This window comes from Bos taurus, chromosome 5 (genome assembly GCF_002263795.3).
Source record: "Bos taurus isolate L1 Dominette 01449 registration number 42190680 breed Hereford chromosome 5, ARS-UCD2.0, whole genome shotgun sequence".
NCBI lineage: Eukaryota > Metazoa > Chordata > Mammalia > Artiodactyla > Bovidae > Bos > Bos taurus.
In genome coordinates, this window is record NC_037332.1 from 104,123,329 (window position 1) to 104,151,120 (window position 27,792).

General features: G+C 51.2%; 1 protein-coding gene and 1 long non-coding RNA gene across 2 annotated transcripts in view; one reads left to right on the forward strand and one right to left on the reverse strand.

The window, feature by feature from the left end:
• Positions 1 to 275: 275 nt before the first annotated feature.
• CD9 (CD9 molecule) overlaps positions 276 to 27,792 on the reverse strand; it is a 35,682-nt gene continuing 8,165 nt past the window's right edge. Inside the window, 7 exon segments of the mRNA NM_173900.2 lie at positions 276 to 795; positions 1,987 to 2,070; positions 2,904 to 2,993; positions 3,102 to 3,200; positions 4,510 to 4,584; positions 5,371 to 5,468; positions 13,295 to 13,397. Of these exon segments, the coding sequence (NP_776325.1) occupies positions 730 to 795; positions 1,987 to 2,070; positions 2,904 to 2,993; positions 3,102 to 3,200; positions 4,510 to 4,584; positions 5,371 to 5,468; positions 13,295 to 13,397 (615 nt within the window). The 3' untranslated portion in view covers positions 276 to 729.
• Positions 9,814 to 11,758, forward strand: LOC132345346 (uncharacterized). Its single transcript, XR_009494643.1, has 2 exons — positions 9,814 to 10,277; positions 10,603 to 11,758. It is a non-coding gene; the product is annotated as an uncharacterized lncRNA (long non-coding RNA).

The window sequence follows — 27,792 nt, forward strand, 5'->3', positions numbered from 1 at the left end:
TGAAATTAAGACCCAGTGCAGTCAAGTAAATGAACAAATATTGCAACAAACCAGGGACTTCCCTGGTGGACCAGCGGCTTAGATTCTGTGCTCGAAATGCAGAGGGCTCAGGTTCAATCCCTGGTCAAGCAACTAGCTCCCACATGCCGCAACTAAGACCTGGCATAGCCAAATAAATAAAAAAATATTCAAACAAAACACGAGCAAAGAGCAGGTGAAAGACGCCTGAAAAAATAAGCAGCTCTAAAAAATTAAAAGAGGCAAAACTCCAAAACCAGTTTGGAATGTTGTCATCATTTTTTATTATGTATCAAATTGTCTTTAACATTAAGTTACAACCTGATTAAACTTGATAGACATTTTTATCTATTTAAAGACACACAAAAAATCTCGCTATGTACAATATCTTTTGTCTAGAGTTTAGCAAACATAGTACCTTTCATTGCAGGATTTCTGCTTAATATAATAAGCAAAAACAAATGACAAAAAAATATATATATTTATATAAAGCCAAAGCAAACCCAAATCCCCAATTCCCTTAACTACAAACATCAATGTTGAATAAAGCATTAAAAACACAAACATAGAATAACTTTGTTTAGAAATGCAGAATGAATACCAAAGTTAGTGGCAAAGGAAAAAAAAAACAAACTGTAAAAACAGAACCCCGCGAAAATAACCAGCGGTCTTCACGGGTGAACGTTCCTGCTCAGGGCACAAAGCTTGACTCTAGACCATGTCTCGGTTTCTGCGGATGGCACAACACAGGATCATGCTGAAAACCATGCCGAATATCTGGAAGACAGGAAGAGGTGTGAGGGACTGCCTGACTTTCTGCTGGAAGGTGGAGGGAGACGGGGAGACGGGGAGACGGGGAGACGGGAGCCAATGAGGCCACGACAAACGACAGTGGAGGGGTTCTGGTGGGCCAGTTAAGACTCCACACTTCCACTGCACAAGCCGGCTCCTGTGAACGCTCAGAGTGAGACACGCCCAGAGCTAAATTTAACGCTCAAATCCCAACTATTCCAATATCCCTCACGAGACTTTCACTTTCCTCTGTGCCTGTCTATGTTTCATATTCTAGTTTTTATTTTTTTTAAAAATTCTTTAAAAAGTTTTTTGGCTACACCACATGACCTGCGGGATCTTAGTTCCCCAATCAGGCAATGAATCTGTGACCCCTGCAGTGGAAGTGTGGAGGAGTCTTAACCCAGGAAGTCCTTATATTTTTGTGCTTTTTACTGAAAGTGGCTTCAAGGCTTTCCTAGATTCAGAGGAGCGGTGCCAATTACCACTAAGAGAGGAAGTGGTTCTCTCTCCTGGAGTCTTTGCAACGGGCAGAGGGCTGTGTTCCCTACTGAATCTCAGCACTCCCTCGTGGGGGCTCCCCTGGGGAACCTGACTGGCCCCTGATGGCTTCTGGGGATGGACTGGCAAGGGAGAGGTGGTTGGAAACTTTCGGTCCCCTTTCTAGTTGTTCACCTGTGGGTGTCTTTCTGACCATAGCAGGAGGTGAGACAGTTCACATCCATGTTGCTTTTACTGAAACTGCTTTCACAGGACAATGAAAAGCAGCTGCTTTTTGTGAAAACATGTCCTGAAGATTATCTGGGGATCACTAACAGGGTGTCTGGGTGACCTACATCCTTGCTGCTCCAAGTGTGGCCCGTGGACCAAACACAGTGGAATCACCTTGCATTTATTCCTGAAACCTTTAAGGTAGTGGGAACGGATTCTGGAGAAACACTGAGTTCAAGTCTCAGATGCTTCACTCCTGACCTCAGAGACTCTGATCAATGCACTTAACCTCTCTCTCTCTCTGGAATCTGTAAAACGGGAATATGAATAGTTTCCACCTCATGGGTATGGCAAGGGTTAAATAAGTTGATAAATTCATAGATTAGTGAAAACAGTGGTTGGTCAGAGTAAGAGCTTCATAAATTGTAATTACTAAGGTTTTTTCCCAAAGCCCCTGACACTCACCATCACCACGGCAATCCCAATACCCACGGCGCCGATGATGTGGAATTTGCTTCGGAAGATCTCGTCGATGGCTTCAGGGCAGGGCTTGGTGGGAAAACCAAGACCCAGATGAACACATAGCCCTACTCCAGGCTCACCCCTCCCCTCCATGGCACTCATCTGACCCCTGGGGTGCTGTGGTTGCAAAGCGAGGGCTGGGGACTGGCGGATGGACAGAAAGGAGAACCAGGAAGGGTCCCCCAAGTTTGGGCAAGAAGCCATGGAAGGAAGAGGCGTGGGCCCCTGCTTTGGGATCCGTGTCTAATCTGGCCATAGGGTTTTTATTATTGTTGGTCGCTAAGTTGTGTCCGACTCTTTTCTGACCCCATGGACTGTAGCCCCCCAGGTTCCTCTGTCCATGAAATTTTCCAGACAAGAATACTGTAATGGGTTGCCATTTCCTTCTCTAGGGGATGTTCCCGACCGAGGGATTAAACTTGTGTCTTCCGCATTGGCAGGCAGATTCTTTACTATTGAGCCACCAGGGAAGCCTGGCCATAGAGTTACTTCCTATTACTATTATGGATGTTTGTACATTTGCTCCAGCTCACATGCACGAGCTGCTCACAAGTCTAGAAGGCAAGAGTCCAGGCCTGGGAGCACCCGCTGTGCAAGATGGCTGGATGGAGGCCCAGCAGCTGTAGGCAGCTAGAATGCTTTGCTACTTCTCCGGTCTCTGATTTGCTGCCCTGGAGGAATTAGAGACCCAGGGTAGGGGAGAAAGGAGACAGCCACCCTGGGTGCTTCCCACGGGGAAGAGGTGTTTAAGAAGCACCACAGTGCTGTCCTCACAGATCAAGGGGGCTGAAGGCATGTCCGCTTTGGTGGGATTTACCCAGAGCAGCTGGGCAAGGCACAGGGTCTTGTGCTAAGCTTACCCTCGTTTTCAAGCTGTCAATTAAATTCTTTGGGGGGCAGGTGTCGGTGAGAAATTGTTCTGGCACCCCGGTCAAACCACAGCAGTCCAGCTGCAGAGAGAAGGACACGACTGGGGGTTAGAGAGACAGATAACGAGGACCGGAGCAGAGATGCACACGAGTTCGGAAGAAAGTCGGGGGGACGGGAAGCTGGTGTACCGCGATGTGGATGGCCTTCAGCGTCTCCCGCTGGGGCTCGTCCTTGTTCTTCAGCTTGTTGTAGGTGTCCTCGTAAAACTTCTGGACTTCCTTGATCACCTGGGAAGCGCAGACCAGAGATGAGCAGGGATGGATTCTTTATGAGCAAATGTCACCCGTTCCATTTGCTCACATGCAGCCAAGCCACAAATTCCCCTGCTCTGAAATGTCACAGGGCAGACGCACCACTGGGCGAGCCCCCTCAGGGGCTCTGGGGTCCCCCACCTCCTCCCACCTCCTCTAGGAACCCCTCCAGCCATCTCCCCTTCTGCGTGCACCTTTGGTTACCCCTGTAGCCCCACTTGGCTCTTTCCCTTCTACCGAAAAAAGAAAATTCAATTGCCTCAATGTAAGGAATTAAAAGCAAAAATCCTACTCCCGATCCAGCTAGTTCTTCTTCCTTGTAGCACAGTGTCTGGTACAGAGTACATACGGGATAAGAACTGGCTATTACATTATAATACGAAGGAGATACTCTTATCCTCCTGCACCCGGGCACATCTCCATTTAACCAATGCTTGGCCCCTGCTCCCCACCCCCAAAAGCAGAACTGATCAACATCCAGCATTTCCCGCAGCAGCTTTCATAATTAGCCTCTTCTACTTCCATGGCTGCGGCCTTTATCATCTGCATAATTCAATCTTTTTCTCCCCCGCTTCCCCACCTCCCATCCCCACCTCCACTGTCTCTCTTCTTTCGACCCTCCTGATAAATATGACACAACATCCGTCCCTAAAACACTGCTCTGATGGAGCCCCACCTGGCCCCCACCCAGCCCCCACCCAGCTGTGCTCAGACCCTTTCTTCGCCAGGAAGCCCCTGCCTCCGCCAACTTCCCTCCCGACACCCCTCCCTCCATCAGGGTTTTGGTCAATGTCTCCCTCTCCACGAAGCCAGAAGAGACACCCCTCGCCTACCCACGCCAGCTTTTCAAATCCCATGGGGTTTCTGGATATAAATGACTTCTGTAACACCAGTCAGTCCCTAGCCCACATGAGTGGCAAAGTTCCTTGAAATGGGGAGCACAGCTCATCCATCTCTGGACCCCGCAGAGAGTGTGGCATGCGTTTATAAACTAGGGGAGGGGGCTAGGCCACACAAAGCATTCTTTTCCTACGCTGTGTACCAGAGAAGTTGGGGGAGTGCTGTAGAGGTGTGAGAGGCAGACACCAACCCTACCATACTGCCTGAACCCTTCTCTATGACAGAGCCCGGGAGGCTGGTGCTCACTCCCATCCCCTGCCCTGGGGAGCTCCTGTTAGGGGCACTTTGATGGCTGAAGGGTGACCCAAGTGACCAGCTGGGATACCCTTCTGCCGCCATCACCCTTACACCCCTGACTCCTAAGAGGTCTTATGGGAAAACCTACCTCCTCCTTGTGGGAATATCCCCAGATGGCTGCAGCTACTTCAATGGCAAATATCACCAAGAGGAAGCTGAAGAACTGGAAGAGAAAGGGCTGGGGTTAGGGGCAGGCCCAGCCAGCTGGCTGAAACAAGCAGAGGGCATTTCGGAGACCAGGCTTCTGGGGACCTGGCACTGGGGGCTGGAAGGGATGCCTGGAAGGGGCAGGAGGAGGTTCAGAGCTGCCAGCGCTTGGCCAAGGCCAGGAGTGGGGAAAAGCCACAGGGGGAAAGCATCAGAGACCCCAGACTAGTACTTCTTTTTTTTTTCCTCACAAAGCAAGAGACTTGATTGGGAAGGGGCGCCGTGGAGGAGAGCAGGAGGGTAAGGGGACGCAGGAGGACTGCTCTGCCACGTGGCTGGAAGTCTTTGCTTTTAAGGTGACAGGATTAGTTTCCGGGTCAGAACCGGTATTTCTAAAGGTGTTAATGAAGAGGCGGTGATTAAAAAAAAAAACCTCACTGGCTTACAAAACCCACAGAGATTTGAGGCAAGAAGGAAGTGAATACACTCTGGGGTTTGAGGAGAACTGTAACACAAACTTTGAAACAAGAAGAGGAGGTGAAGGTACCTGTGGATTCAGGGAAAAGAGGCAAACGTGGGCCTCGAAAAAGGGATAAACAAAGTCCTGGCATTTGGTTGCCTAAGGGAAGTGACAAGACAGTGGCTCCAGGAAGGAAGAGGAGCTAGTGTGTCACCAGAGGGGAGGAGACACTTGGGGCTAGGGCTCTGGGGCCCGCCCCACCCCACCCCACCCTGGGGACTACAGGATCCTGGGAGGGGGACCTGGGAGGCCAGGGGCGGTGGGCACCCAGGGGACACTCACCAATCCCAGCATGCACTGGGACTCCTGCACGGCTCCGCAGCAGCCCAGGAAGCCCACCAGCATCATGAGCGCACCGGCTCCGATCAGAATATAGACGCCTGGGGGGATGGGGCAGGTTTAGCGGGAGGCCCAATTGCTTCTCAATCCACCCCCCTTCCTCTCCCACATCCTCACTGGCCTTGCATCCAAGCCCCATCTCCCACTCAGCCTCCTCCGCCTCTGTGGGCAAGTCTTCTCCTGCCTCTGTGACCTGCCCATCAAGCCTCCACTCCCACTTGACCCTCAGCCCTCTAGCAAGGTGCCCACTGCGCCTCCAACCCAGGACAGAGAATATCCACGGGACCCCATGTTCTACTCAGGACAGACTGGTCCAGTTGATCAGCGGTTTCCACTTGGGATGGATCCACTCCTGCTAAATTAGACCCTCCGAACTAGGGACTAACTTCCCGGAGACTCTGACAAGCATCTTGCTGACCTCTCTACCTGATGGAAGAGGCTGTCAGAGCAAGCCTTCATCACGAAGGGGCTGTGCACATGCAGACAACCACGCTCTGGGCGGGCAGCTCGACCAGGTTCCCAAAGGGGATGCCTGAGGGCAGGTGGGAGCCAGGCACGTGCAGTTAACAACATCCAAGAGCAAGAGAACCCTGCTTCAGTCCCAACTCTGCTTCTAACTGCTGTGTGATCTTGGGTAAGACACTTTCCCTCCCTGGGTCTCAATTTCCTTACAAGTAAAATGAGAAGTTGGTTGCTGCTGCTGCTGCTAAGTTGCTTCAGTTGTGTCCGACTCTTCGACCCCATAGACAGCAGCCCACCAGGCTCCCCCGTCCCTGGGATTCTCCAGGCAAGAGTACTGGAGTGGGGTGCCATTTCCTTCTCCAATGCAGGAAAGTGAAAAGTGAAAGTAGCTCAGTCGTGTCCGACTCTTAGCGACCCTACGGACTGCAGCCCACCAGGCTCCTCCATCCACGGGATTTTCCAGGCAAGAGTACTAGAGTGGGGTGCCATCACCTTCTCCAGTTGGTTGCTATGAAATTTCAAAAGATGCCTTATAGCACACCAATGGGATCTTACAGCTACAATTCAGTCACCCCAGTTTAAGCATGCAAAGAATCCTCCTTGGTAAAGGGAAGTTAAGTGACATGGTTTGTAAACACTCGGGTGTCTGATGGAGAAGGGTGGTGAGAGGCTGTGAGTTCTACAACTCTGGCCTGGGACAGGGAACACAGGCTTGGCCCTAGTCATTCCACACTCCCCCCAGGGAACGCCCAGAATGGCCCAGCATGCGGTTATCTTCTTGAGAAGCACAGCTGTCTTGCAGTGACCATCCTCTTAACCCAGCTTCCCCCTCCATCCCCCATGGCCCCACGGGAAAACTGGCAAAAATGTCCCAGGCCTCCCCAGCTTGCAGACATGATCTGTCCACTCCTGAGAGGGGTGACTGTCACATGTGAGAATACCAGCTCTGAAGACCAAATGCCTGGGTTTGAAAACTGGCTCTATGACCCAGGGAAATCCACTTCACTGTCTGTCCAACAGCTTTCCATCTGCATTCCAGGGGTGAGAAAAATGCCTGCCTCCAGGACTGCCTTGAGGATCAGGGGATGTGCTCCAAGTGCACACGAGTGCTAGCTACTGTTGATTTTTCTAACTTATATTTTAAAAATCGGTATCTTTTTATTAAGGTATAGATAATGTACAATCAGGGCTTCCCTGGTGGCTCAGACAGTAAAGAATCTGCCTGCAATGCAGGAGACCTGGGTTCAATCCCTGGGTCGGGAAGATCCCCTGGAGAAGGGAATGGCAACCCACTCCAGTATTCTTGCCTGGAGAATCCCCATGGACAGAGGAGCCTGGCGGGCTACAGTCCATGTGGTTGCAAAAGAGTTGGACACACTGAGCGACTAAACAACAGCAACAAAAGATGTACAATCAACAACTGTCAATGTTAACAATAGGAAGGATGGACGACAATTGTGAATAATCACGATTGTGAGGATGATTTTCACAGGCGTCCCTGCTGTCCTCTCCCTGGGACCAGGGAGACTGCCCCGAAGCAGGGATGCTCCCCACAATACACAACAGGATGCTGCGATGAGAACCCTGTACCGCCGGCAGGTGTCACAGTGATTTCACTGCCCCCATCTGTGCCCTCCACTCAGCCGGAACCACACAGGCAGCAAACCACGCAGCAGGCCCGCAGCTGAGGCTCGCCAGCAGCACAGCGCAGAGTGCACACAAGGGAGCGTTTGTCCTCGGCTCGTCCCCCCACATCTGTTGTGATGTCAGGTCACGTGGGCTGGCTGGCAAGCCCCGATGAATATGGGTATTGTTCCTGTGCACGTCCAGCCAGACTGGGCAAGGGGACAAATGCAGCTTGTCCTCGAGTCAAGTCCACCCTTCTAGTCCTCCACTCTGTGGGCCCACAGGCCGGACCGCCCCGCCCACACACAGGGGCCACGGGAGAAATGGCAGTGCTTTGGGGTCTGGACTCCAAGGTGGAGACCCCAGGAAGCAGGGGCAGTAAACTGGCCCGTCTCTCCCTATCGCCTCCTCTCTCCCCATCAGGGCGTGACAACGAAGGATGAGGTCACCCCTTTGAGTCCCACTGCAGGGTCTGAATAAATAGGGCATATTAAGAGTTCAAACTAGTCAATCCTAAAGGAAATCAACCCTGAATATTCATTGGAAGGACTGATGCTGAAGTTGAAGCTCCAGTACTTTGGCCACCTGATGAAAAGAGCCGATTCGATGGAAAAGATTCTGATCCTGGGAAAGATTGAAGGCAGGAGGAGAAGGATGAGATGGTTGGATGGCATCATGGACTCACTGGACATGAATTTGAGCAAACTCTTGGAGACAGTAAACAGAGGAGCCTGGCATGCTGTAGTTCATTGAGTTGCAAAAAGTGACTTAGCGACTGAATAACAAAAATTAAGAGATCAAAAGGATTTACAGGCCCATAAAATAGAGTCGAGTGGGGATGATCAGACAATTTTCTTTCTGTCCAGCTCCCAGTCCACAAGCCCGGGTGACCCTGGCAGAAGATGGGGCGCTGGACTGGTAGCCTCAGAGAGCCACTAAAGGCAAAATCATTTCCCATGCAGAGAGAGCATTTCCCTAACGGGCCTGACAGTTAATATTAAATATTCATTCCTGGGCTCAGCAAAGATTTTAGTACCAAGGGTCTCGGTTTTCAATCTCGCTCAGACAGTTTGCAGATCTCAGGTGTCTCGGCTTCACCCTCTCTGGGTGGGGATGAAGAGGAGCAATTCCCTGGTAGCTATCTATGGGAGTTTTGGCAACGGCCATCAGGCCACAGAGGCTCAGTGGTTAAAAAACCCACCTGCCAATGCAGGACACAGGTTTGATCCCTGGGTCAGGAAGATCCCCTGGAGGAGGACGTGGCAACCCACGGAGGACGTGGAAAATCCCATGAAGAGAGGAGCCTGGCAGGCTACAGTCCATGGGGTTGCAAAGGACGCAACCGAGCACATACATCAAGCCACAGGGCGGCTCAGCTGTGAGCAGCAAGCCCTTGATCCACTGCAGGGCGAGGCTGCTGCTCCAAAAGGCCATCTGGGGCTTCCCCTTTGGACAGGCTCCTTCTAGTCTGCATCCGGAGCTTGTTAGCAGAGGCTGCCGGTGATAAATGACAAAGCATTCCCCTTTATAAAGCAAGTGGATGTTAGCCTTCGGTCTGACTCATGGAAAAAGTTATTCGTCACGGAGCCTTCTCTAGGATTACTGTATTCATTTGCTTAAGAGCTGTTTATTCTGCTTGTTTCAGGCTGATACAGACCTAGTCCAGAAAAAAATTAAAAATAAAAATAAAGCTTCTCATGAAGCAGTAGCATCTGCCAGGGTGTCCTTTAGACAAGAACCTTCTTTTTTCACCTGTTTACTGGGGCTCTAGGCCTAGGGAAGGGAGGGGACAATCAGCCTCCTGACATCACCCCAACCCCATCATGAAAACAGCGCTCAGCACACCTGCTTGTGTGCAGAACAACATTGGGCAGAGCCTCTGGCCTCCACCTGCTGAGAACACTTTGTGTGTGTGTGTGCGTGCGCACGCGCGAGTGTGCATGTGTTTGTTCAGTCGTATTCGGCTCTTTGTGACCCCACGGACTATAGTCTACCAGGCTCCTCTGTTCGTGGGAGTGCGTCGCCATTCCCTTCTCCAGGGGAATTGTCCCCATCCAGGGATCAAACCTAGGTCTCCTGCATTGCAGGTGGATTCTTTACCAACTGAGCTACCAGGGAAGCCCGAGGACACTTTATCATCTCTATTAATTCAAGCGGGGGTTCCGAGGAACCCTAAGTCGGCTCCCCAGTGGCTCTCCCTTCATCCCTCTCCATCCCACCAATGGGCCCCATTCATGAGGCCACAGTGAACTCCGGTTGTCAAGCAGGTAGCTCTCTGCCTGGAGAGGTGTGTGTATAGGCCCTGCCAGTGTCAGGATGGGGAAACCAGGTGCAGAGTGGCAAAACAAACCACCCCAGACCACAAACTGGACTGGGGAAGCCAGCTCAGCCCATCTTGGGGACAGTCCTTGCCGGGAGGACATGGTTAGAGCGTCCCAGATGCCCTCATTCGGAGATTCTGGTTCTGCAAGGGACACCAAGGAGTTAAGAAGGGCAGCTGGCCTGGGACCAAGAAAAAGCCATTCCCAAATTTGTCTGCAGCGGGGATTACAGGTCCTGCTGACAGGCTGATCTCCAGGGCCTGAACTGGAGATCAGGCCCATATAAGGCCGTCAGTTATTCTGGATCCACTAGAGACTGCTCTGAATGTGGCGAAGTCTCTTCTCTCGCTTCTCAGCCTCCTTCTGCATTCTTTCTCAACTTTGAACACTGTGACTCTGCTGGAGAAAAGACATCCCTGGGTCCCTCAGGTTTCCTGAAGGGTGAGTTACATGGCCAGGCCAGCCTGAGGGTTGCCCTGCAGACAGTCTGTGCCCCAGTGCAAGGACAGTCACCCCATGATGTCGGGAAGAGTGGCTGGGTGGGGCTGGTGCTCTAGGCTGGAAGAGGGGCTGTGGGTCAAGGCAAAGGCTGACGTCACAGCCTGAGGGGGAAGGGGACACAGAGAATGGAGCCTCCTTGGCCATTTGCCCGGAGATGACAATCGTTCAGTTGCCCACAGCGCTCAGTGAAGTAAGGGGCCCTGGGCAGACCCGGGTGGTCAGTCGCTGACTGTGTTCTATGTGATGTCACTTGTACCCCCTCCAGGCTTCTGCCAGCAGAACGAAGTCTTCAGAGCTGAGCCCTTGCCCAGCAGAGAATCCAGCGCAGAAGATTTGTATTTGTCCCTCAGAGCTCAGGGGACAGTGGCGCTGGCCCCTGAGTGAGGACAACTGTGTCTTTCTGGGATGCACCTTCAGACCAGCTCCTGGTCATTTCAGCTAGGACCACAGGCCATCAGAAGGGCCCTGCAGTAACCTGGGGGACCTAAGTCCCAGGAGGTCCCCAGACACAGGCCTGGCCCCTCCAGCTGTATGCTTGGCACTGTCCTACCACCTGCCTGACTTTTCCACCTGGCATCTGCTGGGCTGCTAGTGCTGGGGGCCTGTCTCCCGAGCACAGTTTGGGGTGAACTCAAAAGGCCCAGAGGGGGACTTCTCTGGTGGTCCAGTGGTTAGGAGTCTGCACTTTCACTGAGGAAAGCCCCAGTTCAATTCTGGGTTGGGGAACAATGATCCTGCAAGCCTCGCAGGCAGGAAAAAAATATCAACTTAAAAAGAAAAAACAATTAAAAAGTTAAAAAAAAAAAGAGCAGATATATATATATATGTAATTAATACACAGATATCACTTTGCTATACCCTGAAACTAATCAATTCTTCAGCGCTCAGCTTTCTTTATAGTCCAACTCTCACATCCATACATGACCACTAGAAAAACCATAGCCTTGACTAGATGGACCTTTGTTGGGAAAGTAATGCTTCTGCTTTTTATGTGCTGAAGGATTGATGCTTTTGAACTGTGGTGTTGGAGAAGACTCTTGAGAGTCACTTCAACTGCAAGGAGATCCAACCAGTCCATCCTAAAGGAGATCAATCCTGGGTGTTCATTGGAAGGACTGATGTTGAAGCTGAAACTCCAATACTTTGGCCACCTGATGCATAGAGCTGACTCATTGGAAAAGACCCTGATGCTGGGAGGGATTGGGGCAGGAGGAGAAGGGGACGACAGAGAATGAGATGGCTGGATGGCATCACCGACTCGATGGATGTGAGTTTGAGTGAACTCCGGGAGTTGGTGATGGACAGGGAGGCCTGGTGTGCTGCAATTCATGGGGTCACAAACAGTGGGATACGACTAAGCAACTGAAATGAAACTAATGCAACATTGTAAATCAACTATACAACCCCCCCCCCCACCAAAATACATAAAACAAGCCAGAGTCCTAGATAACAAGACAGACACAATTGTTGGGCATGATGGTGTGAGCCAGGCACCTGCAGAGCACGGGGGTGGGGTTGGGGGGCAGGGGGCTCTCTGGGTCATTGCCAACTGCTTGCAAATGTCTGTCCCAAGACCCGCTCTCCCCCCCAGAGGGTCCCCAGCTCCCTGTTGTGACATGACGTGGAGAGCTCAAGACCTGCCCTCACCCCCCGCCCCCACCCTGCAGCCCCACTGCCCCAGCTCAAGGGGTGACATTCCAGGCCTGCCAGAGCCACCAAAAAACTTACCAAAAAAACCCCGCTGTTGCTAAAACAAGTCAGGGTGCTATGGAAATCTGCTTTCAAAAACTGTGTGTGTGTAGTTTTTTAAAAAAACACATGTTGTGCTTTTTCTTCTCTCATTTTCTTTCTGACAATAGGGAGGCACGCCCTAAAAAACCCAACTAGCACCAGCACCAAAAAGCCAAGAAAGGAGGGAAACCGGGCGCCTGCTGGGCCATCAGCTCAAGGCTGGCGCTGGGAGGTGGGTGGGGGTCATGGGCCTCCAGCCACCGCGTTCTTCCTGAAGGTCTGGGTGATAACGCTCTTTAGACTGCTTGCTCTTTTTTTTTTTTAAAAAATAACTTCTTTGGTGGGTGGAAAGGAAGTGACCAAACTTACACTTTGAGACTGATGACATGACAGTATCCTTCTAAAATAGGGGCTGCTTTTGTTTCTCGCAAATGAAGTGTTTGTTTCCTATCCCCCAGCCAGGTGAGGGGAAAGCTTCAGGTTCTATGAGGCAACTCAGAAACCGGGGAACTGCCGGGGACAGGCCAGGGCTCTCCTGCTCCTGTGAGAGGTGCTTATGCTGGTATCACTGCGGGTGACAGTGACAGAATGGTGCCAGAAAAAGATGCCAAAGGACCTATGTGCAGAAAGAAACCTGCTAAATCGATTCATGTTCCAACTGGACACCTTTGCCCTGAAGCAAAAGCACTTTAGAAAACAAGTAAGACTTAACATGCATAGCCTGTGCGCCAGTGCAGGGGTCGGAAAAGCTGGTGCCTCTTCTACTCTCTCACTATCTGACAGTTATCCAGGAGGCAGGACCTCGGGCCTCTTGAGTCCCTGTCTGAGCCGTGGGGAGATGTTCCCTCTGCTTCTCCTGGCATCGTGGGTCCCCAGGACCAAGTTTTCTAAATTAAGCAGATGAATGAACCTTCTCAGACATGAAATTCAGAGAGAAATCCAGGGACAAGAACAGAAGCTCTGCAGCCCTCTGGGAGTGGCAGCAGCTTTGGCAGAGCCAATTTCACATCAAAGAATGGTCCAAGTGCCAGGCTTGGTCAGCTTGGAAAAAGAAACCACATCAGTCAAATGCAAATTCATGGGCGCAACTACACAAAAGCAGGGCTGGAAATGGACCTGACTGGCAATGCAGGCCGGAGCAAAGTCCTCCCCTGCCCAAGTCCCTAGATCAACACGGACTCTCTCTCTGAAGCTGGATGGAAGGAACAGCAAGGTCCCCCACTCACCTGTGTAGAAGCTGGAATCATTATTTTCTTGCTCGAAGATGCTCTTGGTCTGCGAGTCGAATCGGAGCCATAGTCCAACAGAAAGGACCGCGATCCCGGCAAGCTGCAAGACACACAGGACGTCGGTATGAGCCTGGCTGCCGGGGACATGGTGGTATCCCAGGGGAGCCGCCCTTGGTCTCTGCCCCTCGCCAGGCACCTGGCGGCAGCAGCAGCCACGCCGGGGTGGGCACAGGGAATCACGTCATTTGCTAAAAATAACAACCAGTGGGGAATAAACAGTTATCTCCCAGCAGTACAGGGATGGTTATTGTGTGGAGAGAATATTATACAGCAGTGAACATGAACCAGCTCTGATACTACGGGTGCGTCTGACCGTGTTAAACAGAAGCAGGGACTTCCCTGGCAGTCCAGTGGTTCCCGTGCAGGGGACACAGGTTTGATGTCTTGTCGGGGAACTAAGATCCCACGTGCCTCTGGGCAACTAAGCCCACGCACCACAACTACAGAGCCTACCAATGACAGAGCCTATGAGCTCTGGACCCCAAGTGTGACAACAAAGATCCCACATCCCGCACCTAAGACCTGACACAGCCAACAATAAATAAATATTATAAAACAAAAACACAGAAGAAGCAAAAAGCACCAAACACACACAATAGGATTCCATACAGTTAAAAATGACTATTTAGGGGTGCTTGTAACTCATAACTCCTAAGAAAAAGAAGAAAGTGACGATCATAAAGTCAAGTGAGTGGTGGTCAACAGGGAGGGGGGTTTCTGATGAGGGAACAGCAGTCGGGGGTGGGGGGTGGGATGGATGGTCTACAGCTCTGGCGGTGTTCTAGCTTTGACTTGAGTGGTGGTGGTCCAGATATTCACCTCACAATTACTCTTTACTCTGTTTTCTGCACTCTTCTGTGCATATACCATACAATAAAAAAAAGAAAGAAAAAAAAAAAAATCACCCAAAGAGCAGGCACATCCCTGGCTCTTCAGGCCACTATGACTCCTGAGCCATGTCGCCCAGTGAAGCCTCCCCCATATCTGGTCCCTCCCTGTTCACACAGGGAAGCCTCACAACCTGACCCACCCAACTCTAGGTTTCGCTGGACACATCATTATGAGTGATCCTTATAAACATTAGACAAGAAGCCTTCAAGGGATTGTTCGATCCTACAATTTAGTGAAAAGCTCCCTGCAGTAGGAAATGGCAACCCACTCAGGTATTCTTGCCTGGAAAATTCCATGGGCAGAGGAGCCCGGTGGGCTACAGTCCATGGGGTCACAAAGAGTTGGACATGACTAAGCATGCGCATGCCCATTTCAGAGGGGGGCAAGTTGAGATACTAGACTTGAAAGGGCAGATTTCCCCATAAGGAAAGCCTGAGGCATCAATCCTGGCCTCAGGCACTGCTGAACTCGGTGCCAGGAGGAGGCTCCCTGCCCAGCCCCCCAGCCGACTGAGCTCCCCTCCCCACTGCTGGCCTGTACCAGGGCTTGCCTGGGTGACTCACAGGCTGTGGGTGGTGGCCGGCTGGATGAGGGCGTGTGGGCTTGGGGCCAACACCCAGCCCCAGGTTTTACTGGCCCACCCTCTTCAACAGAGACAGGCGCCCTGTGTCAGAGCCCTACTCAGGGAGCTGGGTTCTCTGCTCCAGGGGCCAGGACAGCCTGTGGTGTAGACAGGCTTCTTCTCTCTCTCTCTCTGCTTCTCTCCTTTTCAACATGACTTGGCAGCATTTGAGTATGCTCAGTGGAGCATGGAGATGGCTACAGTGGGAGGGGTGACCCAAGACTTCAGACTGCAGTAGAAACAAAACCTTGTCTATACCCACAGCGGTGTCCACAGTGAGGGTCTGGAATTCCTTAAAATTCTATCTCTTTGGTTCTCCCATCTGGCAAACAGGAGTAGTGAGTCCAGATCCTGTGACTCAGTCTGGGTTCTCCCAACTCTCAGGATTGCCCAGAACAGGGGCCAAAATAGAAAATGTCCACGTACCAGGGACTAAGGCCCAAGTCCCTGGCCTACCTATTTAGGGATCTTGGAGTTACAAGAAAGAAGGTAAGACTTCCCCTTCTCCACTCCCAACACAAGGAGGTCCAATCAGGCCCCTGGAAAATGGAAGGCCACTGGCTTCTTTTGGGATGTGAAAGCATTAACCTGAAAAGCCTGGAGGCTGGAGCTCTGAGCACACTTGCAGGTAGTCCTAGACAGTGGTTAGCGCTGAGAACAAACCCTGGCCTCCGTATCTCCTCTTGCCCTTATCCTGGCAGGGATGTTGCTGAGAACACCTGGGCCTGAGAGGCCTGTCCTTTCCTATCCTTTCTGCTCTAGGCTGCCTGCTCTTATCCAAGAATTATCCAACAGTCATTCTTCCTGTGGATAAATTTACTCATCCATCCCTTATTCTGCCGGGGAAATTCTTAAATGAGTCAGCACACACACACACAAAATAAAAACAATCCCATTTGAAAGAACTAAGCTACAAAAGACGGTGATGACTACACTCTGCCCAGAAGCTTCACAGGGCAGGAGCTGGGTCTCTTGGGGAATGATTCCACGCATGGGTAATGACACACAAATGAAACTCCCATTCTGTAATTTCAAGGACACATGCACAGGTGGCAAGATGAGAACTGGACCCAGAAGGTCCAACCTGGCCAAGGACAAGGCCAGACACAGGAGACAGTCCGGGGTCCTGCCGTATCTGGACCCTACCCCAAACCTAACATCAGGAGGGAGGAAAAGAGACTGGTTCTACAGAAGTGGAAAAAGCAGTAATAGATCTCCATTTCTGATGCCTAAAAACTAACCATTAGCAAGGAAGAAGGCTCAGCCTCCCAGGAGGCAAGGAGGTCAGGGGCAGGACTGAGAGGCTCGGTTCCCACTCTCTTTTTTATGGCTGAGTAATATTCCATTGTATATATGTTCACCCAAATCACAGACAAATGAGCCCTGCTGTCTGCTTTGACTGAATTGCTGAGCTAACTGGTTTGAGGGGATGCTGCCAACGACCGCTTTGTTTTCTGTAGTCCTGTTGGAGAAACAGCTTGAACTGGCTAGAGGTCACAGGGCCATCCATGATGGGCTTCCCTGGTGGCTCAGATGGTAAAGAATCCGGCTGCAATGTTGGAGATCTGGGTTTGATCCCTGGGTTGGGAAGATTTCCTGGCAATCCACTCCACTATTCTTGCCTGGAGAATCTCCATAGAGGAGCCTGGCAGGCTACAGTCCATGGGGTCACAAAGAGTCGGACATGACTGAGGGACTAAGGACGGCACAGGGCCATGATCCCACTTAATAGTAGCCTCCCTGCGTGTACAGATAGTGCTATCTGGAGAGCTCAGAGCACGTCTCAAGAGGGCCCACTTTCTGCTGTGCACAGAGGGTTCCCTAGCCCCCTACCTGGCTTTCACCCCTAGCTATCTGAGTCCTGGGAGAAACCAAACGGGAATGACCAGCAAGAACCAAAAAGAGGTTTACCGTTTAAAAAAGTGTCACCCCACGGTTCATAGCAGCACTATTTACAATAGCCAAGATAACCTACGTGTCCAGCAACAGATGAATGGATAAAGAAGATGTGGTACACATATACAATGGAATATTATTCAGGCACAAAAAAGAATGAAACAATGCTATTTGCAGCAACATGGATGGATCTAGAAATTATTAAGCTAGGTAAGTAAGTCAGAAAGAGAAAGAAACACCACATGATGTCACGTATATGTACAATCTAAAAAAATGATACAAATTGGGAGTTTGGGATTAACATTTACACAGTACTATATATAAAATATATAAACAACAGACCTTACTGAATAGCACAGGGAACTATATTCAATATCCTGTAATAAACCATAATGGAAAAGAATATGAAAAAGAATAGGTATCTATCCGTATCACCGAGTCCCTTTGCTATACACCAGAAACTGACACAGCATTGCAAATCAACAACACTTCAGTTAAAAGGGTGTCAGCCAGTTATGGAAGGACTCCATAGAATTAGGACACAGGGGTCTGAGGTGGGGGTGGGGCAAGAAATCGACGGCTTCCTCCTGGGTTAACGCACAGCACGTGGCAGGAATGTCGACCACGCCGACGCTACGGCTGCAGCCTTGCCTCTCCCCGTCATGGAAGGACTCGAGCGCATGGATGCTGGATGCTGACAATTCCCTGCTCACAGCGTCTTGGAAAGAGAGCAGCAGCCTGCCTGCCGTCACCAACCTGTCTGGTGGGGACGGAAGTACAAAGTACAGGCCTTCCACTCCCAGCCCCAGGCTCCAGTCACCTCTAACAAAAGCCCATGGGACAGATTCTCCCTTTAGGCCAGAAACAGTCATACACATTTGATAGACTGGGGCAAGAGTACAATTTTTCCCATCATTTTACTGGAGATTTCTTTATTTCTTCAAGAATGTTCACTTTCTTCTTAGAGGATGGGCCAGGAGAGAAACACTGGACAAACCTAACAAAATACTTGACCAGAACGTCTCAAAACTGTCAGGGTCATGAAGAAGGAGGACAATGAGAGCAGACAGACACTGTCACAGACCAGAGGAGACAGGGGAGACTGTACACCCGTCACCTGGTATCTCGGGTGGGATCCTGAAACAGAGAGGTGACAGGACTGGAAAAACAGATGGAATCTGAGGAAGTCTCGCTTAATTAAGGGTAGTATAGCAATGCTGGCTTCAGCGCCGTGACAACTGTACCTTGGAATATGCACTGTGAACGAGAAAGAAGATGGGCGTGGTGGGGAGTACAAGGGAACTTTCTGTAATATCTTTGCAACTTTTCTGTAGATCTGAAGCTGTTGTAAAATCGTGTGTGTATGTGTGTGTGTGTGTGTATGGTAGGGCCTCTCTTTCAAAACTTCCTGTCTCCTTCAAGAACCTGCTCCATTAATCCACCCCTTTCCTGCCTCTGCTGCCTGTCTCAGCCGCTGTTTTACTTTCTGCCAACACACAGAGGAAGGTTTGTCTGTCCCAAAAAAACCCATCAGAAAACAAGCCCTCTCTTCCTCCAACTGCATTGCTCCTCCTGGCTGCTCTGTGCTTTAACCCCAGAGTTTGTAGCTAAACCATCTCCGAGTCCTCACTCAGTTAGGAGTCCCTGTAACGTCCCCTGCCCTCCTCTGACCCCTGTCCTTCACGCAGGATGGTGGCTGTTGAAAGGATCAGACGGCTTGGGTCACCACCAAGTGTGAAGGCTTCTACTCTGTCCTCACACTTTTTGATCTCTGAGCAGTGACATTGTGGAACCCTGCCGCTGCCTCCTCTTCTGTTCCTTAGATGGAATCGCTCCAGCAAGCCCTTCCTCCTGGACAGCTGCCCTGGCCATCCAGGCCGGCTGCTTCCCCACCAGGATGTCCACCCCAGGAAATGTGACCCCTACTCCACACTGGTCTCCCCAGCATCCTCGCCCCCTCCCTTTCTGTCCACATTTTCCTGGAGGGCGGGGTGACTTAAGTCATTTGAGTAGCTCCCCTGCCCCATCCACACTTGGGACCAAAGCAGTCCTTGGTAAATCATTATTCAGTGAGTGAAGGCTGAGCACCAAAGAATTGATGCTTTCAAACTGTGGTGATAGAGAAGCCTCTTGAGAGTCCCTTGGACAGCAAAGAGATCAAACCAGTCAGTCCTAAAGGAAATCAACCTTGAATACTCATTGGAAGGACTGATGCTGAAGCTGAAGCTCCAATACTTTGGCCGCTTGATGCCAAGAGCCAACTCACTGGAAAAGACCCTGATGCTGGAAAAGCTTGAAGGAAGGAGGAGAAGGGGGTGACAGAGGATGAGATGGTTGCATGGCATCACTGACTCAATGGACATGAGTTTGAACAAACTTCAGGAGATAGTGAAGGACAGGGAAGCCTGGTGTGCTGCAGTTCATGGGGACCCAAAGAGGTGGACATGACTTAGTGACTGAACAACAGGTGAAGGACGACTTCAATAAAAGAGAAGAGAATCTCTGGGACTTCCTTGGTGGTCCAGTGGCTAGGGCTCCGTGTTCACAATGCAGGGGCCCGGGGTTCAATCCCTGGTCAGGGGACTAGACCCCACATACCACAACTAAGATCAGAGATCTTGTGTGCTGCGAATAAGACCTGGCCTGGCTAAATAAATAAACAGAAGAAGAAATGAACAAATAAATATTAAAAAGAGAGAGAATCTTTGAGGCCCACCAGAACTTCCTCTCCTGGGTTCTCTTCCCTTGGACAAGCCTCCTTTCCCACTGGCTTGTCATCTGGATTCATTTCCCAACGTCTCACAAGAGTCAGAAACTACAAACAACTACTTGCCCAGAATAAACACCGAGAAAGAGTCATAAGGGTATACAATGAGATTTAGGAGCATATCCACATCAGGTCTTTTGGAAAATGAGAGTGTTTATGAAAAGGTCATGCCCTGCTGTCCTCAGCATCCAGGGAGGTCCAGCTAGACACTCCGATCCTTGCAGAGCACACAGGTGCCCCAGTCTCTGGGGTGTGTGCCAGCTCTCCCCCCAGAGACATGAAAGCTGCACCCCACCCCAGGCCCAGGCCCAGGCCCTCGGCGAGCGTTCAAAGCACCAGGCATCCAAGATGCCACGCGGCAATGGGGATCTCAGCGAGTCACCCCCAAAGGGACAGTGCTGGGCCCCCGAATCTCCAGTTCCACGCGGGGGACTGAAAACAAACCCAACGCGGTGTTGCTCAGAGGCTCCTGGCTGCCCTGGACCCGCTGCCAAGTCTGCAAGACTGCTTGCTTCCAGCCAGAGCCTGAGGAGGGGTGGGCGATCAGGGGCCCAACCCACCAACAGGAACACCTGAAGTCTGAGAGATGGGATGTGAGGAGGAGGAGAAGAGGAGCTGGCTGACTGAAGAGGAGGTTTCTTATGTGCGTATGTGCGTGCACGTGCGTACGTGCGTGTACGCGGCCTCGCGCCCCATCCCTCAGGTAGAAGGAACCATGTCTCCCCTGGGACAACCCCCCACTCCGGCCAACACACTGGGTGGGGTCAGCTCCACCCTCTCTCCACATGGTCCCCTCTGTTTTCCGTAATATGAGCTGGCCAGTCCACATTTTTAAAAAAAAATTACTTTGGCTGCACCGGGTCTTAAGCTGCGGCACGAGGGCCCTTCGATCTTCTTTGCAGCATGCAGGATCTTTAGTTGTGGCCCGAGGAATCTAGTTCCCTGACCAGGGATGGCACCTGGTCCTCCACTGCCTTGGGAGTGCAAGATCTTAGCCACTGGACCACCCGGGAAGCCCCTGGTCACATGTTTCTTTTTTAAAGGGCAAATACTCATGACTCTTTCTCCACCCAGCAGTCTGAGGCCGGGGGCTGCAGGGCAGATCATTCTTCATGAGCCAGATCTCTGGGCCGACCACAGACGGCAGGGGTCCCACCTGCCACCCTGGGAACAGCTGGAGGCGACAGTGGTGACAGGAGCAGGTGGGGGAGAAGGCAGGGCTTTCTTTCCTTCATCCCACTGTCCTATGAAGCCCTGGCCATCCGGTGACTTCGGTGAGCCTGTGGTCCCTAAGGGATGCAGCACACCTTTCAGTGAGGGGACAGGTAGTGGGACAGAAAAGGGCACGAGCAGGGGCCCTGGCTCTGTCCCTGTCACTTGCAGGCCACTGCCAGCCACGGGGCGATGTTAGAGTCACCTGGTGGAACTCTAAGCAAGCCCCTGGCGCAGCTCCACCGGGGGCGTTTGGGTGCTGCCAGGAGAAGGCACACCTCTGCTGAGAAGGGTGCCTGCGTGACGGCGTGGCCTCGGGGTCTGATCCTGGCGCTGCCTCCAAGGAGCTGTGTGACATTCAGCACTTTCCTTAGCGTCTCTGAACCTCAGAGCTCCCATGTGTAAAAAAGGAGTTTGATACCTTCTTGCCTTTGACCCAGGTTGAAGGTGAAGATTAAATGCAGTGATGCATGTAAAACACTCTGAAAACTGAGTTCTAGCTAGCCAGAGTCTGTGGGGAGAACAATGACAACAGCTATAATAAATGCCCATCGACAGAAGAATGGATAAAGATGTAGTGCCTATACACACAATGGAATATTAGTCATTAAAAGGATGAAATGCCATTTGCAACATGCCGCAACATGGACGGACCTAGAGACTGTCATACTGAGTGGAGTAAGTCAGACAGAGAAGGAGAAATACCATGCGACATCCCTTCTGTATGGAGTTTCAAAAGAAATCATACAAATGATTACAGAACAGACTCACAGACTTAGATAATAAACTTATGGTTGCCGGAGTTGGGGGAAGGATGGGGAGAAGGGACAGTTAGGGAGTTTGGGATGGACATGTACACACTGCTTATTTAAAATGCATCACCAGCAAGGACCTACTGAATAGCACAGGGAACTCTGCCCAAAGTTATGTGGCAGCCTGGATGGGATGGGAGTTTGGGAGAGAATGGATACATGTATATGTATGGCTGAGTTCATTGGCTATTCACCTGAAACTATCCCAACACTGCTAATTGGCTATACCCCAATACAAAATAAGGAGTTTTTCTTTTTTTAAATAAACCTTGAAAGTGACACGAAGCCAACAGTGGGGAAATGTATGACCTCAGCGATGTGTCCTTCCCTGATCTGAGAAGGTGGCGGGTGGACATAGGGCAACTGGGGACAGAGGGGGTCTGTCTCCTGTGAGTCTGAGTGTGGTGGGTGGGGACATGCCTCCCAGAGCTCCACAGGGACCAGCTGGAATCGTGGAGAGAGGTGGGATGGGGAGGGTTAGGGAGACGGTTGGCTGAGAGTGGAGGCCTTTGTCCTTCCTGGGATCCAGGCTGCTTCCGTGCGAGAGCGAAGTCACTCTGCAGAAGGCAGTTATTAAAGGGGCAGATCACAGAGAGAAAAGGGATTTGACCTCCTGACTTTCCTCCTTGGGTAAGATCTGTATCAGCCCTGGAATTTTTCTGTTAACTTACTGTGCTTGGGAGACCTTGGCATAGCTGCCTGAGGCGCCCAGGGAGCCACAGAGGCTAACAAGAGGATGCAAGTGGCCCCACCGCCCATGCCTGATGGAAGCCTTGGGAGTGCAGATAAGCGGCTCGGTGTTCATGAAGCCTTTAAAAACCAGTCGGGCCACCTAGGCCTGTGGGTGCCGGCCTCACCCATCTCCATGGCAACCCGGGCTCAGGGCGGCTTGCCAAGCCTCAATGGGCTGATTCACGGTCAGAAGCCTGGGCTGGGCGCTGCCGGCAGGAGCAAACAGCAGCTGGATCCCCACCTCCTCTCTCACCCTCTCCCGGTGCCCATTTCCCCCGAGCTGCTATCTCTGGAAGGACGAAGCCCTTTGGCAACAGCAGAGATCTTGGGGTCCTGCATTCTCCAGGGCTGCCAGACAAGATAACAAGAACAGAAACCAAGTTCCACCCTGATTAAAAAAAACAAAAAAAAAAAACACAAACTGCTATTAACTTGCTTTCTGCAACATTCAAAAGTAAACTGTTAGTTATGGCAGAATGGAAAGAGGCCAAACAGGGCCTATTACCAACTTTAGTTTTATTAGAGATGATGGAAAAGCCCCAGAGACCACAGTCCTGGGGAATGACCGATCCCTACTTTCTCCTTCCTCGTGCGTATGATCATCCCAGGGGCCATTTTGTTCACTTGGGGCTTCTGCTGAGCTGCGGATCTACAGAAACCAGTACCCTCAAAGGCCACTGGGAGACTTCTTTCCAGGCCAGCAGTTCTCAATGTGTGGCCCCCAATCAGCTATAGGGACAACAGCATCACCTGGGAACTCGTTGGAAATGCAAACTTGCTGTACCCACCCTGGACTTACTTGATTAGAAACCCAAGTAAGCTGGGCTTCCCCGATGGCTCAAGTGGTAGACAGTCCACCTGCAATGCAGGAGATGCAGGTTCAATCCCCGAGTTGGAAAGATCCCCTGGAGAAGGGAACGGCAACCTACCCCAGTATTCTTGCCTGGAGAATTCCATGGACAGAGGAGCCTGGCGGGCTACAGTCCACAGTCCATGGAGTTGCAAAGTCAACACGACTGAGCGACTGCGCTCAACTAAGGTGAAACCCAGAAAACTGTGCTGTTTTTTGGCCACACCATGTGGCATGTGGGATCTTAGTTCCCAGCAGTGGAAGCACAGTCTTAACCACTGGACCACCAGGGAAGTTCCAGCAAGCTAAGTTTTAACAAGCACCCCCACATGATTCTGCTGTGCACTCGAGTTTGAGAACCACTGCTCTAAGACTTTCATTTAAACACTGAACAAACTGGAGGACATGGTAAAGCTCGCTGGGGTGGGGGGGCTTCTGAACCCAGAGACCAGCTTTTGAAATGCCAGTGCCAAAAGGCACAAAGTCACAGAATCGGGGCCTGAGCCTCCCCTGGGTGCACGGGTACACAGCTGGCACTGGAAAGCCAGGGGTCCCGAGCCCGAGGATCACCTTGGCGGCCACACGGTGACAGGTAAGGGGGAGGATGTAGGACAGGTAGGCAGGAAGGAAGAGGTAAGAAAGATAGATACTGGCTGGACAACACTCTCTTGAACCCACTGAGCAGGGAAGAAGCCATAGTAAATGCTCAAGTCCGAACCTGCATTTGGCTTCCCCACATGCCTCCACCCACAGACTCACCCGGTGAACCCTCCTCCCTGAGAGGCCAAAACAACCTGGGTAGCCTTGGCAGAAACATCCCTAATGTCTGCAGCCTGCGATCTCCCTAGGACAGGCTGTGCTGTGTATGGAAGGGGTTGTTGTTTGTTGTTTAGCTGGCGACCCCATGGACTGTAGCCCGCCAGGCTCCTCTGTCCATAGAATTCTCCAAGAATACTGGACTGGGTTGACATTCCTTTCTCCAGGGGATCTTCCCGACCCAGGGATTGAACCCACGGCGGATTCTTCACCACTGGGCCACCAGGGAAGCCTATATGGAAGTGAACTCTTCCTCAGATTTTTCTCCAGGACAGATTTCACAAGAGGGGCCCCTGACAACCAGGCCTCCTGATGTGCCCCCAATTGGTACCTCCCTCCCCCACCTTTCCCAAACTGGGGAAATCTCTGAAATGCGCATTTTGTAGTCAGATGGAAAGATAATTTCTCTATTTCACCTTCTGAAAGGGATGAACCCTATGGTAACATTTCAGCTCTGAGCAATGCCCTGGGATGCAGGTTGGCAGAACTGAAGGAATAAGACGCTGTTGAACGTGAAAGCTCAGGGCAGCCTCAACCTCTGAAAACTTCTAAGGAGAGGCAGCTTAGGTAACAGCAACTACAGAGGGCTGCAGAAGCTGAGCTCTGGCTAAGATGTCACAATAGGAGTTTTACATTAAATATCCTGTTACTGCTCTCAGTGACCTTGAATTATTGTAGGAAGGTTGCCACATTACCTTCATTCCCCACCTAAGGGAAGTGAGACCTAAGCAGAGTCACTCACTGACTGTCCCTCCCCTCAGGAATCTGCATTTCTAACAAGTTATTTCCTCCCTTCCCCCAATAATCTCCTGGGTCACAAAAGCCCCCTGCGGCTCAGCTCTGTGTTGCTCTTTTACACAGTGTGGCACCTTGAGGTGCTGTCAACAGCAACAAAACCAAAATCCAAGTATCCCCTGCTCTGCTTCCCCCAAGCCAGGACCTGGGGAGACAGACTTCTGCTTCCTGTGGCCAAGTGTGTGTGTGTGTGTGTGTGTGTGTGTGTGTGTGTGTGTGCGTGCTCAGCTGTGTCTGGCTCTTTGTGACCCCATGGACTGCAGAGCATCAGGCTCCTCTGTCCATGGGATTTACCAGGCAAGCATACTGGAGTGGGGTGCATTTCCTCCTCCAGATGATCTTCCTGACCCAGGGATTGAAACTGGGAAGCCCTTCTTATGGCCATTTCGTGCCCTTAACATGCTTCCCTGACGGCTGAGATGGTAAAGAATTCGCTAGCAATGCAGGAGACTCAGGTTTGATCCCTGGGTCAGGAAGATCCCCTGGAGAATGGAATGGCAACCCATTCCAGTATTCTTGCCTGGAGAATCCCATGAACAGAGGAACCTGGCGGGCCACAGTCCATGGGGTCACAAAGAGTCAGACACGACTTAATAACTAACACACACACTGAGAAGATCATGGCACCTACCCCACCACCTAGATAATTCAACTTTAAAAACAAAAAATCGAAATTAAAATGTAAGTCTAAAGTAACCTTCCCCAGGGCTCCTGAGCACAGGCTCAGCCTGCCTGTGGACCCTTGGCCTCCCTTTCCTGGGATGTTAAAACACCTGAGGGCCTCCTGGGTGGAGGACGGGAGGTGGCTTAATACCTTCAGCCCGTGGCTGCCACTGTCCTGCTCTGCCGGTCTCTCCTGGGCCAACTGTGTTTAGATTGCTAACAGGAGAACAGTCCCTGGAGGCGCACAGTGAGTGGATTTCTAGGGAAGAAGGGCAACAATGGGAGACTAGAGTCCTACAGTTGGGTCCTGCTGTTCTGGGTCAGGAAGATCCCCTGGAGATCCTGGAGAAGGAAATGAATATCTACTCCAGTGTTCTTGCCTGGAGAAGCCCATGGACAGAGGAGCCTGGCGGGCTACAGTCCAGGGAGTCGCAAAGAATCGGACTGAGCGACTGAGCACGCATGCACACCCTTCTGAACCTGAGGATGTGGGTGGGACGGCCTTATACCCTTCAAGGTAGTTCCCATCATCCCAGCCTGAGATGAGGAAACAGGCTCAGAGTGGTACAGTAACTTGCCCACCATCACAGAGCAGACATGCAGTGCCTTGGCGGACAGCTCTCTCCCTGTCGTATGCACAGCATGTGCCAGGCACAGGTCAGCTACTTGACTGCCTGTCTCATCCTTGGTGGAACGGCGGGAGCTTGGTCCCCTCTCTGGGGTGTGGTGGAGAATGAAGGACCTATAAAAGTTTTTTCTTAGCACATATTTATGGGAATTCGGCAGTGACTATGTCTGAACAAGTTCGAGACTTGAGAAACCCTCCCTTCTGAGGACTGAGCCAGCACTTTTAAAAAACCAGAGCCCTGGGATTTTCCTGGTGGTCCAGTGGCTAAGACTCCATGCTCCCACTGCAGGGGGCCCAGGTTCGATCCCTGGTCAGGGAACTAGCTCCCACATGCTGCAAGTAAGAGTTCACAGGTCAAAGTAAAAGATCTCATGTGCCACAGTTAAAACCTGGTGCAGCCATATAAATGAAAAGGACAGCAACAACAGAAAATCAGAGCCCTTATTCTGTCTGAGAAAAGTTTCAGTTCCTACGAGGTGCTGGTGTTAAGTGGTTTAGGGCTGAGGGAATGGGAGGGAGGCCTCTGCCCAAGGTAACTTCCCCTTCTAAGCAAGAAATCTCATTTCAAGTTTCCACTGCCTGTTCGCCAGACTTGTAGCAGATGTCAGCCAGCACATAAATCCATTTTCTGCTGAAAGCAGGCATTCTGATCTTAACCAAAATCATCTGATGTGGGAGATTGTTTTGGGGCTGTTTGGCTTTAAATTCCAAAATACCATTGTGTTTTCCATTGCATATGCCTCACTAAGATGCCTGGTGATCACACACACACACACACACACACACACACACATTCTTGCTGACATACTTTAGCCACGCGGACTAGGTTCTCATTTCATCTGTAGAACCAGTTACCACTTGCTTGCACAACCCTGAGTGGTAGGAGACGTGCCTGTCCTATTCCCTAAAATGATGTCCCCTTCATTTTAGTCCCAACAATCAGACAACAAGCTATCTGCTGTCTGCCATGTTCCTAGTCCCACCCGAAGCACTTCACCTGAATCATTACACTTTCTCAATGAACTCCCCAGGTAGGTAATATAAACTTCCAGTTTTCAGATGAGAAACTTCAGGCACAGAAATTTAGTAGCTTGTTTTGGGATCTCATAGGTATCAGAGTTACAATGTGGACCCTGTACAGTCTGACTACACAGCCTAAATTCTCATGTTGCTAAGTCTTGTTGATCTGTTTGGTTAATTTCAGGGCCAGAAATTTTCAGTTTTGTCTTTTCTCCTTCCTAGTCACGTCTGATTCTATTTCAAAAGTGGCATCGTCTCACCATAAAGGCCCCAAGAGAGATCCCGTGTATGAACAGAGTGTCTACCTTCTCAAGACAGGAAGGGATCTGCCACCCCACCTGGCCTGTAGGTGCCATGGGAGCCTGGCCTCTCTCTAGGGCAGCTGCCTGATGGATGGAGGCTTGATTCCTCTTCCTGACCTCTGGCAGGAAAACTCTGTCCACGCTCTTGCTGAACTGGCCAGAAACCGAGTGTGGACCCAGCCCTGCTCTGGGAAACAGATTCTCCAGAGTAACCTAGTACATTTCCTTCTTGTCCTAGCTTTGCCACCGTTGCAAGCCTGGCAGGCAGACACTGCTGTAGCTGCCCACCGTCCTTACACCCTTACAGGCATGGCCCCACGGTGGGACCCAGAGCCTCTGCCCTTCCCCCACAGCCCATCCTGCCAGCCGATGCCTGTGTTACAGCCCTGGGCATGGGACCCCAGAAGCACCTGTGACATGAGGGTCATG